Below are 15,059 nucleotides of genomic sequence, written 5' to 3'. Positions count from 1 at the left end.
GTGTGTGAAGTGTTGTGTATCAAGTTTACAAATATGTTGAGTTTTTGAAGGAACTACAGCGAGGCATGTTGCAGTGGGCTAGATATGAGACCAGAATACCTGACGAAAAATATATATTTTAGAGCGATTCTCGTTGAAACGGGGCCACTACTGACATGAGATCTTCAAATATTGGAACTTTTGCGCTTAATTGGTTGAAAATGGTTAAAAAATAAGAATTACACTTTTGATACCTCGAAATAGTGGACCCCTCGTGCGCCAAGGGGTCTAACAGGTTCAAAAAAGTTGAATTTTGACCAAATTTCATAAATTTGCCATGAAACAACTAACAAATGGCTCGGTTTTGTAAAGAAGATGAACAGAGCTTTCAAATGGAGTAAAAACTACAAGGTATACAACCCTAAGGGTTGTACGAAAGAGTGACGTAGGACTATATCAGATCATTAGATCAAGGACTAATGTAAACTGCATATCTGGCATATGTATGTTTATAAAAATCTGTTAGTGCCATTATTTAATTGAATTTTTAAAAGAGAAGAGCGAAATATTCAAATTCAATTCTTCATTGAATGGTCGCTTTGAAAATACGTGGAAGGAGGTTCATAAGTACAAGGCCTGCAACTAATGAGACATAGAGATTTTTTTTAGAAATCACTTGTGTGCATCATAAAGGTTGAAATGGTAATGAATGACCAGCCCACAGATTATTGTATTGAATATGATTATGCATAGTTTGACATGTTTCAATAATCTTACTTTATCTCGCTTGTGGCCGTTAAAAGGGCCATTGGTTACAAATAATATTAAAACCAAAGCACGTTCATCGCAAATATGACGTGCCATTTGAATGTCCTTCTCTTTTGAAATGAATGGCAAGAGGCACATAAGTTAGCGGCGTCGATTAACTGTCTTTTGCTCCGCGAAGATTTTACTAGTTTACTTTCACAGCTTACCGCTTGTTACATAGCAGAAAATATGGCTCATACGCAAAAATTTCTGCTTTATTTGTATGAGAATCCTTATCCTCAAACCATCATAAAATAAATTCATGCCTACAATTAGCCCCACATGCCAAATTTGGTTCCTTTTGCTTGATTAGTTCTCGAGTTATGAGGAAATTTGTATTTCATTTGTATGGGAGCCCCGCCCCTCTTAGAAAGATAAAGGGTCTCAGTACACGATAGAAAAAATTTCTGCCTTCTGAAACCGCCACATGCCAAATTTGGTGCAATTTGCTTGATTAGTTCTCGAGTTTTGAGGAAATTTGTCTTTCATTCGTATAAGAGCCCCCCCTCTTACGCCCTCCTTAAAATTGGTCACTCGCCCCCATAAAATTGCTGGTCATTTTATCTATCCAACGACATATAAATTGTACAGTTTCGTGCAGTAGCTTAGTGGTTATTAGCATTTGAAATCTTTCATTCAAACGTTACACTTTTATTTTCGTTTTCACAATGTGCTACCCAGTCTCAGTATAGTAAACAAAGACGTAGTCTTACGTCAAAAAAATTTTTGGCGGCCATCTTGGATTTGGTCGCCATATTGGATTTTATCAAACAATCGCCGTTTTCACCATGAGTTCCCCAACCGATTTTAATTTCAACCATCGGAAAGCTGAGAAAAAATGCTATAAGAAAGGTTTATCAAGTTAGGTGTGCAATGGCATTAACTAAATAAAACAATAAACGAGGGGTCCACTATTTCGAGGTATCAAAAGTGTGATTCTTATTTTTTAACCATTTTCAACCAATTAAGCTCAAAAGTTCCAATATTTGAAGACCTCGTGTCAGTAGTGGCTCCATTTCAGCGAGAATTACTTCTGGATTTGCTGAATCGCTCTGATTTTGTTGGCTCCTTTATCCAATGTAAAGAGTAATGCTCACAGCAGGGTAAAATGTTAGGTAGACTATATAGATTAGGAGAAGTGCAATAGTAAAAGTTATAGATTGACAATTACAGATAGTATTAGGCAGACTTATGAAAGCGCGCACCGCACTGTGAACTGTGCTAAAGTATGCTACTCCGTTCGTATGCAACACGCTCTTGGTTACGGTGCACCAGAATACGGCAGCTTAGCACATAACTTATTCTGATTTTTAAGTTTCGTGCTAGGAATCTCTCTGCGAATCTACCTACCTGCATCGAAAACAGCTGGCATGCTCCGTTCGGCATATGCGTAATATGAATGTATGAGATAGAAATTACCGAAGTACGAAACAATGCAAGTCCGCTGGCATCGTGCGCATCGGTACCGAGCCGAAGTCAAAGCACCGTGCTCTGGTGTTTTCGTCCTCCATAACATCAACAGTGGGTTCAATTGTCAGAAGCACCGGTTGCGGCAAATGTGCCGCTCCGCGCGATGTTCATAAGAAGTCCGGCTGTTAAGTCAAATTAGAAGCTTATCTTTCGAAGACAGGCTTAGTGCTAAGACGTGAGACAAAATACGTCGAAGAGTGAAAACGCTCACAGAAGAGTTAGGTTAGCTCTAGGTAAGGGAAGTAGTTCCAGCATAGCGTCACATATCAACTTTAGATGTCGTTTCACACGACAAGATTAGTTTGGAATGAATTCTCAATACTTACTTCTAAGTAACTCAAAAAAGTCGTCGGTTGTCCAATCATATTGAGCTTTCTGTATAGGTCTTAGGTATCAATCGCTATAAGTCAAACATACTGGAATACTTCGGATACGAATACAGAGAAAAAACATGCCCAACTAAACTTCCATTCATATCGGTTTATAATTCGGTCTACTTTTTTATGTACATCATTAGCATCTTATATCCTAGTCTACTGGCCTACAATCTTATAGGTTTATGTACATTAATCGAACGATCCAAAGTAACTTTGAGTTTAACACCTTGAATCACGGACTAGCAACACCAATCGAGAATTCCTTATCTGCTTGAGTATCCGGGGTTAGTTCAGCGCCTCCAGTAAACAGGCGCAATCCATCAATCGACATCTAGGTATATAAGTAACACATCTGGATAACGATTCGCAGCGTGAAAAAATAAAACTTATTCCACGGACATCAATCCCAACGCGAATGCTGTGGATTAGATCAAGAACAGGAAAAAGAAAGAACTAAGTAAACAGGCAACAATGCTTGCCCAGGCAACAATGTGAGTTTTATTATACTCTTCTGGTGGTTTTAATGACCAATTTTGGTCTTAAATGCCATCATAAGATTGTAATAAAACCCAAATTGTTACTTGGATGATTTTGGGGATAGAACTTTTTCGCTAAAGTTTAAGTTAAACTTACCTTCAACTAAATCCTACGGGTGCGCATGGCTTGAAATCAGTCTTTCCGGCAATAAAATAATTATTGTGTGTTTGTGTAAGTGTAGTTCAAGCATCGTGCGTCACAGCCACCAAACATCGCTAAGCACGGAGACACGGTCGGCGGAGAACGCAGCGGTCTTCGCCCGGGCGATGTTGTCTCTTCTATTATTCGGGGTTCTATCTGGCATTTGGTTTACGAAGGTACGTTTTTGTTTGGTTGAACAGAGGCTGTCGGCTATTACGTTATGGTGACGTGCAGCGGCGTAGTCATCGCGTTCAGTTGATCCTGGCCATACTGGTGCGGAGACGGATGCTGATGATGTTGTTGTTGCTGTGGCTGATGCTGCTGCTGTTGTTGTTGTTGCTGCTGCAACTGATGTGTTTGCTGCTGCTCGTAGAAGTAAGGCGGATTTGATGTGGTGTAAACAGGTGGTGGAGGCATTGGGGGATTGCTGTTGTTCAGCAGGGACATCTGATCGTGCTGGCTATTGTAGAATTGCTGAACATCGTTGTCCAGGTAGTTGTCGATAAGACTCGGGCTACGTCGGCGTTGGTGTTGTTCGTGCTCTTGAAGTAGTTGTGAAGCGGACCATGATTCAAACGGACTCAGCGTTCGGTTGTCGTTGATGGTTACCGTCGGTTTGTATCCACGTGACAGGGTGCTGTTGTAGTTGATGGCGTCGTTCGGTGTCAAAACGAACGATTGCGTGTCCGCCATCTGCTGCTGGTGCTTTAGCTCATCGATCAGTTTCTGTTCGATGGGAAGCGTTCGAGAGTTGTAGATGGTCGGGATGCTTGGGCTCACGTTTGTCTGCTGAACATAGTCTGGAGAAGCCGACGTCGAGCTGGTTGCGTTCGACGACGAGGAAGTTACGTTTCCCGCCGTCACGAAGACATTATGTCCCAATGAGGTTTTTGTCTCACTCGTGAATGGTTTAATGGGACGTTTCTGGTCATCCTCGTGAGGATTGGTTCGTTTTTTAAAAAAGTAGAAATAACAACAAATTAGGATGATGATTATCAAAAACACGACTCCAGCTATGATGGCGAGTAAAACTTCAACTTCCAGGCTGATTGTATCGGCGATTCTTTGATGGATGTTCACACGACGATTGTGATTTTCGCGGATCTCATCGTAGGACGACCACACGGATTCGTAACTCTCCGTTCCAATGGATGTAGACGGTGACAGGGAGGTGGCACGTTTCGGTTTAGGTACGAATACTCTTACGTAGTTCGAAGTTGATCCGCCGACAACGCCGAGGGCATGAGCTCGAACGGCAAAGTAGAGGATCTGTCCGATGAGGTGTGGTTCGTGGGATAAGTTCATCGTAAACGAACTTTCATCGCCAACGGAATTGATGAGCGGTGTGTCATGGTGCCATAGGAACGCCGCTGTGTCATAATAATCGACGATGTCACGAATCGATGTTGCGTATTTGATTTCGTAGCGAGCGATGCTCTTGCCGCCCATGTCTGGGGTGGTCCAGTTCAGGCGAACTTTCATACCGTCAACGTCCACAATCAAGTCACTGATCTTTCCAATTGTTCGCGAACCTATTTCATCCAGTTGATCTTGAGACAGAAATACAGTGATGGGCTGAAGAGTTCGTTGGAACGGTACTATAGAAGACATCAACGTAGTTCGTACGGTACTTCCACAACATCTGGGAGGAGCTCCTTTGAGTACACTCTCCGACCGTGTGTAAGCCATGTTCCCGTTATCGGTAGCCGTTACCTCGAACTGATAGGCTCCTGCACCTCCAAAATCATCGGCGTTGAAATATCGAGAGTAGATTCCATCATTTCTGGTAATATCTGGATCGCCGGAGCCCGTGTCTAGCAGTTGGAATTTCTGGCGACAATCATTTCCACTTCCGGCCGGACAGATTCCGTCCGGACGAGACACAGTCACTTCGACTAAAGCCGCAATTATTGGCAAATCACCTCTCTTGATCTCAGCGTAAATGACAGGCGGACCACCAGCGCGCTGCCGAATCCAGGAACGCGCTTGAATTGTTGGTGCATATTTCGAACGGGGTGTCGCAAGAACCTGCACGTAATGTGGCTGAGGATGTCCATTAAATCGGTCGATTTTGTAGCTCCAGCTACCGGTTTCGTTCAGCGTAGCGGACACCATTAATTGCTTTACCAAAGATCTGGCATCACTTCTAGACGAGTAAACAATGCCACTCGGACTGGTCAGCTTCATGTTCTCAATTAGCGGATTCTCTGGATTGTGTACGTAGACGAAAAAGTACGCGGGAGGTCCCATAAATGAGTCCAGATGGAAGCTACCGGTCACGGTCTGGCTGGTTCGCTTCGCCAGCATATGGACAGCACCGTTGTCATCCGAGTCCAGCAGCTCCTTGCGATAGATTTCGATCGGTAGATCATTCTTGTTGCCTTCGTAGTACTGCCGGCCGATGTTGAACAGGGTGTTGGACAATTCGAAGTAGGTTGTCAAATAGCTTTTTTCGTGATTGTACTTCGTTTCGAATACCGAGTAAGCAGAACCTCCTGTGGAGAGTGCCAGAGCATCCAGCGGTTGACGACGGATCACATTCGGGTAGTTAATGGTGGAGATCCGGATTCGGGACGAACTGGCAGAATTCGCAAGTGTGGCATGATCGATGGAGTATTCCATTCCGGGAGCGATGACCAAAATGATCGAATTTGCCGGGCCGTTCATACGCGTGCGCTCGTTTAGCATCTGGATGGCGTCTGTTACCGCACAACTAAGACAAGCCGGTTGGCGAGAATCGCTTGGTGAATATGGAATAAATGAAGCGACAAGATCTTTGTTTTCCTGAATGTACAAGGAGGAGATCTGGAGCATTTTTTCCGTGGCTGTGTCATTTGCTAGAACCATTCCCACTTCGGTGTTGGCCGGTAGATCATAGACGACCCACTTCCGAATAGCTGAGCGCAGGAAGCTCCAGGATTCTCGCAGCTGCATATCGAGAGTTTCATCGATGATGATCACGTACCGGGTGGATTTACGCGTTTTGTAGCTGAATTTTGGGGTGGTGTTGATTATGATCGAAGGGTTGACGTTTATTTGATTTTCCATGATGAAGTCACGGTGTTTTAGGATAACGTCGAGAGTGCTGCGTCGGTCACACAGCTGGTTGTGTTTCGTTGGAGCGTACCGGTTGTGAGTTCCTTCGTCGCAAAACATGGTCACGCTGGGAGCCTCCGCAGCAAACATAATGCTTGAGCGGGCATTTCTATCGACGATGTCGCTGATGTTGTATGACGTGGGACTGCCACAGAGACCACGATCGTGAACCGGAGCATCCGAGCAACTCGTCAACTTCAGCTCGTGATCATCATTTATAAAACAGCGTGGATAAATGGGATCTTTAGTGAAACCGATCTCGTCGAAAACGCCGTACCGATATTTGGCCCACTCACGAACAAACTCCCGACCGATGGTGTCCCGTGCGAGGATGTCAGCATCGATGAAGATTTGATCACCCATCTCACCACATCCAGCGAACTGTTTCGTCCATATGGGGGACTCGGTTTTGGAATGTGTTTTGATCGTTACATCACTACGCTCACCGCTTGCCGACGTTCGCGTTTGGTTGTACGGGATGCAGGCATTAGGCCAATGGGGTGGCAAAATGACGGTAATGTCTCCGAAATATACACGACCGTCCAGCGCCGAAAAAAGGTACTGCGAGGCCGAAGTCAGCATGATCTGTGTAGGAGAGAAGAAAACGTAAAGCTTACATTAATCGCTGTTATTAGGCATTTCGTCGATGAACTCATGGGAAAATGTGAATAACTAACCCTCACCTCCTTACCCCCGACAATTCCAATTCGCTACGGCAATTTCGAACGTATGTGGCTGCTAGCCCATAGCTCGTGCAGCCGAAATAGAAATTGAGCACGCAGCAAAATGCCTTTCGGCTGATTGATGATGCGCAGTAAGTCTGTGCCAGTTGAGTAATTTAAATTGACCGAAAATTGCACGTTACAGCACCTCGTAAAAGATTTGATGATGGAGGCTCCACCACAGCACTTTGCCGCTGCTGATGCAATGCTAATAATGCTCGAATAGTTTGAGGGCAGCGCTTTCAAGGTTACAAGCGTCCTACTTACTGCTCGCCGCCTGCTTTCCGGAAAGAGCTTAAGATTTACCTCAACAATCCATCAAAAGTTCACGCAGGAAACGAAAACAAAAGACTAAATGTAGAGAGATAATGCTCTGCAAAGCTGGCGAGCATGGTAACCTAAGGCGCAAACGAGATAACTTTTGTTATTATCCTTCACCTTCTTGTAAATTTCACAGCCTGTCCCGACTGGAGCCAACATTCATACTGCATTATCGGTGATAGCATCAAATTGCTCATTATAACCGTTGAAAATATGACTCGATGGAAAGAGACTGTGAACATCATGACTAGGAAAATGGCTAGCATAAACTGTTCCAAATATAAGTTGTCCAGCCAAACCTGGCGGGGTCATCGCATTTATTCAAGCGCAGCATAAACCACTCTGATCCCCCTTGTCGTGGTATCGCGAACGCCAGTTAACATATCACCACCCGTAAACAACGAAGATATGATCGGACCCGCAGGCGACCCAGCATTAAAACCAAAAGCAGAGAAACAGAAAAGTTGGTCAAAAAATTCCCGTCTCACCATTATCCCGACCGGCCCTCTTCTAATGGACTAATCGACATCATCGTCGTCGTCATCGTCGGCCGACCCGTTATCGTACCACCTTTGATCCGATCGGGATTGGTGTTATGATTCTCATAAATCGAGGCAGCAATTACATACGCTGGCCGCCGCCGCCGCCGCCGCCGCTGCTGCCAACAGGCGCACATTATCGGTTCCCATCGGGCGGTCCGTTTTGCGGTCACTTTTGGTTCGTCGAGCCGAACCCGTGGAATTCACGCATCAGCTGGGGATTAATCGACACTGCGGCTTTCCGGCGTGCTGTTATCGAACAACCGCCGTCGCCGCCGCCGCCGCCTGCCACTGACTGTCTAATTCCAGCAGCGTGTGGGCAAGGATGTGTAATCTAATCATCAGGTATGTATTACACCGTATAAGGTTCAGTTCTGGAGCGAGCGGGGGAAACAAAGAGCCCGACCCAAATTGGAGCGATTTCAAGTCACGTTTGCGTTAAATGTTTCCAGTTGTTAATGTGGGCTCTTTGTTGGGTAAGTGATGCTGTTTGGGGTAAAATGGACCATTTTAAATAAAAAATGGTTGCTGAAAAGGGAAAGTTGTAAGACAATATTGGCAAAATAAGAAACAATAATCATTAACTGTCAGTTCATACAATTAAAAATTATTTTCTCACTGTTAGATAGTTAAGAAATTGCCAAAATTTATTCATGAATGTTTTTCGTCTTTCGTTTTACAAATGTCATTGTTACTTGAGCAAGATTTCCAGGAAGATTAGCTGATATCACTAGATCTGTTGTATTCTTCCTATGACTTATAGATTTTTAATGCAAAAATTGGAGATTTTCCTTCTTTAACTAAATTTTTTTGTGTCTTTGTTTTCAAGTTATTTTGTTATATTGCCCAAAATAATGAAAATACCCTACTAGCACAGTTGTTACAAACCAGTTGTGGCAACCGATTTATGACTAATTTCAGTCATAAATAAGTTTCTGCAACCATAAGTGAGAAAAGTGTGCTACTTGGGTATATATTAATTGTGAACCCAATCTATGGTTACATATTTGTATTAGCTGTGTTGTAGCCCATCTGCATTTACCCTACATTTGGTGAACAGCTGGATAATGCGCAATACAGACTCCATCGGGGTCCTAATCTTCATGGTTCTCCTTGACTAATATGATTCTCGCGTAGTGTCTCTCCGTCGGTCGTCGAAGATCTTGAATATCACGACTTGCCAAACTTTGTATGGGCAGGTGATGCACGGCCCACAGTATTCGTCTAGGCTCTCGAATATTTCGCCATAAAAACACGCTTTGTCAGGGATGGTTCAATCAATTTGACTCAATTTTGATTCATTTGACAGTACCGTCTCAGCAGAGCCAAATATGCCAATGTTGTATATGGAACATTTGTAGAACTAGTTCTAAACTACAATTTTTCTGAACAAAGACTTGCTGTATCTTTTGTAGTTACGGTACCACAACGCTAGTAACTCCTCAGTGACTAAATTAACGTTCATTTAGTTACTGATAAGATACTAGCCATAACTACAAAAGATACAGCAAAATTTTCTTCAGCAAAATTATAGATAATAACCTGTTCTACAAATGTCCCATACATAACTTTGTCATATTTGGTCCCGTTAAGACGGTACTGTCAAATGAATCAAAATTGAGTCAAAGTGACCGTACCATCCCTGCACTTTGTTTACCATATAGAAAAAAGAACCCTGAAGAAAATTTTTGGCGTTATGACTTGCACGGCCACTATTATGGTCCAATCAATACAAAGGGAATAGTATTGTAGATTATTTAGCATCTATCGTGCCTTCTATTTTTACCTGACAAGGAATCGGCCACTCGTACTGCCATTGAGGTTAAGTTGCACGCGTTGGTTCGCCCTATGTAACGTTGGATTAGAGTTGGATAACCATGACGAATGTAAAGTTTTTGCGTTGTCCCAATCAGTTTACCTTACAAATTACTCAATGATCGATTTTGCAGTGTCTGGCCCGTCTAACAAGCTTACCGTCTAACGTGTGCAACATTAATTGCTGTTAGCCACGTGTGATTTTCCTCTTCCTTTCGCTAACACCGCGTGAAACTTCGATAATTTCACACTTGATGTTAATAAAATCACAAGTCTTTCATGACGGTTTTCTCGTTTTCTTATCTTTCTGTCAACATAACTAAAAGGATCGTGGTTTTGGCAATTATTTTTAGGTTTTTATCGCTCATCACTTGCGCTAAGAACGCCCTTTCACCGGCACAACTTGCAAGAAGAAGAACGACGATAACCATGTTTCTCGTGGCGAGTGCCAATCCAAACGTCAACAGATGGGAAAGTTTCCCGTCTTTCTGGTTTATGTCTTCTGTTGCGTACACGCTAACTCCGATTAGCGCACAGTGCGTTGTATAGCGTGTTAGCGTTTTAGCGAGGGGTTGGTGAGTAGCGTTAGCGAGTGTCTGCTCGTATTTTACGTTGCGCGTTTAGATTCTTACTTTCTATGGTGAATTTTATACTACTTTTGTAGGCAGGTTTGAGCAGAAGATTGAACTAAACAGAATCAAACGCAACAGAGACACTGTGTTGTCCGGCACTATAAGATAGCAGCCCCATCATGAGACTCGGTAGTGTGACCCTAGCAACGTAACCTACCTAAATCTAGCACACTACGGACAATCAAGGAAATTCGACTCGGGATATTAAGCATGGACACAGGCGACGAAATAAGGACTTGGTACCTTGAACTGCAGATCGCTGAATTTCGTGGGTACATCAGTTATAGCCCCGGTATTGCAAAGGCGAGAAGATGTGAAGGATCCGTGGCGGCCAAACCTAATTATCCAGAGCGTTGGTAACGGGATTCGTAGTGATGGGCAGAATGCAGGATCGCGTAGTGGACTGGAAAGCGATCAACAAGAGGATGTAAATGTTGAGGGTAAAAGACCGTTTCTTCAACTACCCCATCATAAACGTGCATTATCCATCCGACGGTAGACCCGACGACGTGAAGGAAGCGTTCTCTGCACTACTGGAGGTAACGTACGATAGCTACTCGCCACGGGACATCAAGATCGTTATCGGAGATATGAACGCCCAGCTCGGTAAAGTTAAGAGCTGAGAAAGGACCCATAACGGCCAGTGATGCATAAACTTTGCAGCTTTCCGAGGTCTGGTGATCAGAAGTACTTTCTTTCCCCACAAAGATATTCACAAAACCATCTAGAGATCACGTGACCAATGAACCTTGAGCCAAATTGGCCATATTTTCATTGGTGGTCGATTTTTCTCGAACATCACCAACGTACGCTCCATACGGGGTGTGGATATCGACTCGGACCTTTACCTAGCAGCACGTGTATATTCAAAAATATCGGACTATCAACCTCGCGACAAAGCCGCGCTCCTCGGGTTGTTAGAGCAGACTCGGTAACCTTGCGGCTACAGCGCCCCCCAACTGAGGCCGTTGCAGGAAACCTTTGTTGGCGAAAACCAGTACGATTTTCGAGAGAGACGCTCCACGACAGACCAAATGTTCACCTTGCGACAGATCCTCGATAAATTTCAGGAATTCAACTTGCAGGCTCATCATCTGTTTATAGACTTCAAGGCGGCGTACGATTCAGTTAAACGAAACGATTTGTGGCAGATTATGCTTGAACATTCGACAATTAGACAACCCGCGAGTTGCCGAGAACTTCGCGCGTGTACTGGATGAAGCTTCATCTTCCTTTGTGGAGGTGCTTCGACCCTCGAAGACGGATGCTATAGGATACGCTCGGCCGTCAATGAGGCCGCAACCGCGGGGCGCTGTGAGGTAACCCCGAGCGCACGGAGTGATTGCTTTGACGAGGAATGCTAACAAGCGATGCACAGGAGAACAAAAGAGCTTGGAAAAACTATCTAAGCATTGCCAAGAGGGCGAATTTGGCCAACTATCGACGAGCGCGGAGTGAGTTCACCATGATACTGAGAAGGAAAAACACGCCAGATGGAGGACAGAAGTCGTGAAGAACTAGAACAACTGATCCGGGGTGGTGAGTTCTAAAAGAGCGTAAGTTCTATAAGAAGGTAAACCAATCTCGTAAGGGACACACTGCGAAGCCCTATATTTTTAGGACAAAGAAGGAATCTTGGTCACAACCGAGAGCAGGTAATTACGAGTGCACGAAGGAGGTGTAACGGAAGTTAACCTAGGAGTACCTACAAACGATAACAGCGTACTGGCTCTTGATCTCGAAGAGCTCCGATGAGAAATCGATCAGCTGAAGAATAACAGAGCCACCGGAAAGGGTCAACTCCCGGCAGAACTCTACAAAAATGGCAAAGAACCGCTAGCAACTGCTCTTTTTTGGATAATTTCACGGATTTGGGAGAAGGAGAAACTACTAGAGTAGTGGATGGAAGGTGTGGTTTGCCCCATCTACAAAAAGGCTGATCGGCTTTATTGCTGTAATTACCGTGGTATTACGCTGATCAACGCCGAATACAAGATGCTCTTCCAAATATTGTTACGTCGTCTATCCCCAATAGCATAGGAATTTGTAGAGCAATACCAGGCGGTTCTTATGAGGCCCCGTGCTACTACGGACCAAAGTTTTACTATCAGAGCTGCCATTTCAAAGATTAAAAGTCCGTTTGTATTACCTGAAAGGTGTCCGGAGAAGATGAAAGCCGACGGGTTGTTTCCGCAGCATGAACTAACACCTTGGCCAAGTCCACTGTACGACGAGGAGCACGTTGAGTAAGCTCGTATCACCAACGAAGAGCTGACCGAATTTGCGAAAGCCATGAAGGGAAAGAAGTCCTCAGGTCCAGACGGGACTCCGAATCTGGCTCTAAAAGTAGTAATCCAGGAAAACCCGGTTCTGCTCAAGACCACGTTGCAGAAATGCATCGAGGAAGGAAACTTTCCCGATTCCTGGAAGCGACGAGAACTGGTTCTGCTGCCAAAACCGGGAAAACTCCTTGGAGATCTTTCAGCGTACAGTCCCATATGCTTGTTGGATATGGTTGGCAAACTACGAGAGGGAGTAATCTAGATGGAGTAAATGAGGGTGGCTTGTCAAACATGGCAGTTCGGCTTTAGAAAAGGCAGATCTACAGCGGATGCCATCCGAAAGATGGTGGAAGCTGCGGAAGCAGCACAAAAACAACAGATAAAAGGAAATCGTTATTGCGCCGTGGTTACCTTAGACGTGAAGAACTCTTTCAACAGCACCACCTGGGAAGCAATGGTCCGTTCACTTTACAGAATGAGAGTCCCCGTGTATTTCTGTGGGATTTTGAAAAACTATTTTTAGAACCGAACGTTAATATACGAGTTAGACATAGGTGAAAAAGATCTACGATTACGGCTGGCGTTGCTCAGAGCTCCACCCTCGGTCCGACGCAGTGAAACTTGATAGTCGGAGCGAGTGCGAAGATATTTAAGTCAGCTTCGCGGACAATGTTGTGCTCTTAGCAACTGGAGAATCACAAGAGGTGGCGGAAGTACTCGCTATGGCTAGCCATAGATACCGTGGCCATAGCCATAGATCGATTAAGTTTTAATAGTCACATCGATTATATCTGTGAGAAGGCGGCAAGAGCTAACTAGAATCTTGCCGAACAACTCTGCAATACTTTGCAAGAAGAGAAGGTCCCTGAGTAGTATTGCAACGTCAATTCTCAGATATGGTAGTCCTTGTTTGATTGCAGGTATGAAAACGCGTAGAAATCAATCGCATACGGAACCATATCACTGAAAGCGCTCTATATTATTGCAGGAATCATTATTACTGCAGAGACTAGAGAGTGCTACAGAGACAGAGGCACCCGTGGAGTTCGGAAGAGGACACCGGTAGATACTATGCGAAACTGGCAAGAAGAGTGCGACTACGCGGTGAACGGAAGATGGTTACGTGGACGAACAGGAAACATAGAGAAATTGACCCCGACTTGGCACAATTCCTGTTAGGTCATGGTTATTCCAGAAAGTACCTTCATAGATTTGCACACGCAGAGTCCCCGCAGAACACCGGAGCACGTGGTCTTTCACTGTCCACGTTTTGGTTTAATTCGAAGCGTAATGTTTGTCACCAGCGGAGCAGATACCAGTCCAGAGAATATCGTCCGCAGTCTGTCCGGAAGGATAGGGAGTACATGGAGGCAATAAGGTGTTTTAGTGGTTAGGCACAAAGTACAAAAATTGTGAATCTCACATAGTGCCATCACAGTACAGGCCAGCCTGCAACTTTGCTTACGGAAGACATTCGTGCACTTGTCGTATTTGAACGAAAGGTGTTACGGACTATTTTTGTTGGAGTACAAACGGATAGCGGAGAGTGGCATAGGTGTATGAAGCACGAGTTGCAGATACTACTTGGAGAGATTCCAACCCGGATTTATATAACGGTAGTCTTTCAAGTAGACGAAGGGAGTAGTAAAAGAAAGATTATGAAGCAGAGATGTTCTATAGTACGCCTAGGACCAAGACCAGAACATTAAATAAAAAGAGGATCATTAAAGCAGCACTTGCTAAGTCCGTAGTTCGTTATCTTTTACCAAACTATATAAAAAGAAGATTATAGAGATTACCTGTTACCAGTCCTCTCCGGTTCAATGGCAATACTGGGGATTCATAATGTCTTGATTCTCCCTTTATACGACGACAATTCTAAAAAATTTGTGAATAAATCTTAAACAATTTTTAAAATAAATGCTTGTTTGTTATCATTAATTCGTCAGAAATTTTTTAAAATTTGAGCTTGCTCTATGGCAACCGGATGCTCCACGATCATCTCTATCTGTTTCGAAATAGCTGCCATTCTGAGATCTAGAATAAGAATCGAATTCAAAACACCAAGTGTGATAATCCCGTCTAAACTCGGAACGATTTTACCCCTATTGACTACCGGCAATACCCATTTTGTCCTCCCCGTTTGCCAACAAGTCTCTAATGTAAACTGCCTTTACTCGCGTTCGTTGTTCATTGCCACGGCCGGAATTACGGAAGCTTACGTGTTAGCGAGGATTAGAACTCCTGATTGTGCGTGTCTGTATGCCTTGTTTGTCCCTACTGTAGAGGCGGGATAAACGAAATGGTCGCCAGACCATTAGATGATGCTTTTCTGATACGG

At 44.1% G+C, this 15,059-nt stretch overlaps 1 protein-coding gene across 1 annotated transcript in view; it reads right to left on the bottom strand.

Annotated features, from left to right (window-relative positions):
* LOC128745550 (calcium-activated chloride channel regulator 2-like) overlaps window positions 1-15,059 on the bottom strand; it is a 93,555-nt gene that overhangs the window by 50,533 nt on the left and 27,963 nt on the right. Inside the window, exon 2 of the mRNA XM_053842625.1 lies at window positions 3,637-6,992. Coding sequence (XP_053698600.1) covers window positions 3,637-6,992 — 3,356 coding nt within the window. The remainder of the gene's footprint in view (window positions 1-3,636; window positions 6,993-15,059) is intronic.

The sequence above is a fragment of the Sabethes cyaneus genome, chromosome 1 (assembly GCF_943734655.1).
Source record: "Sabethes cyaneus chromosome 1, idSabCyanKW18_F2, whole genome shotgun sequence".
Classification (NCBI taxonomy): Eukaryota; Metazoa; Arthropoda; class Insecta; order Diptera; family Culicidae; genus Sabethes; species Sabethes cyaneus.
The sequence above is the reverse complement of the archived record's forward strand: the minus strand, read 5'-3'. Positions and strand labels throughout refer to the sequence as shown.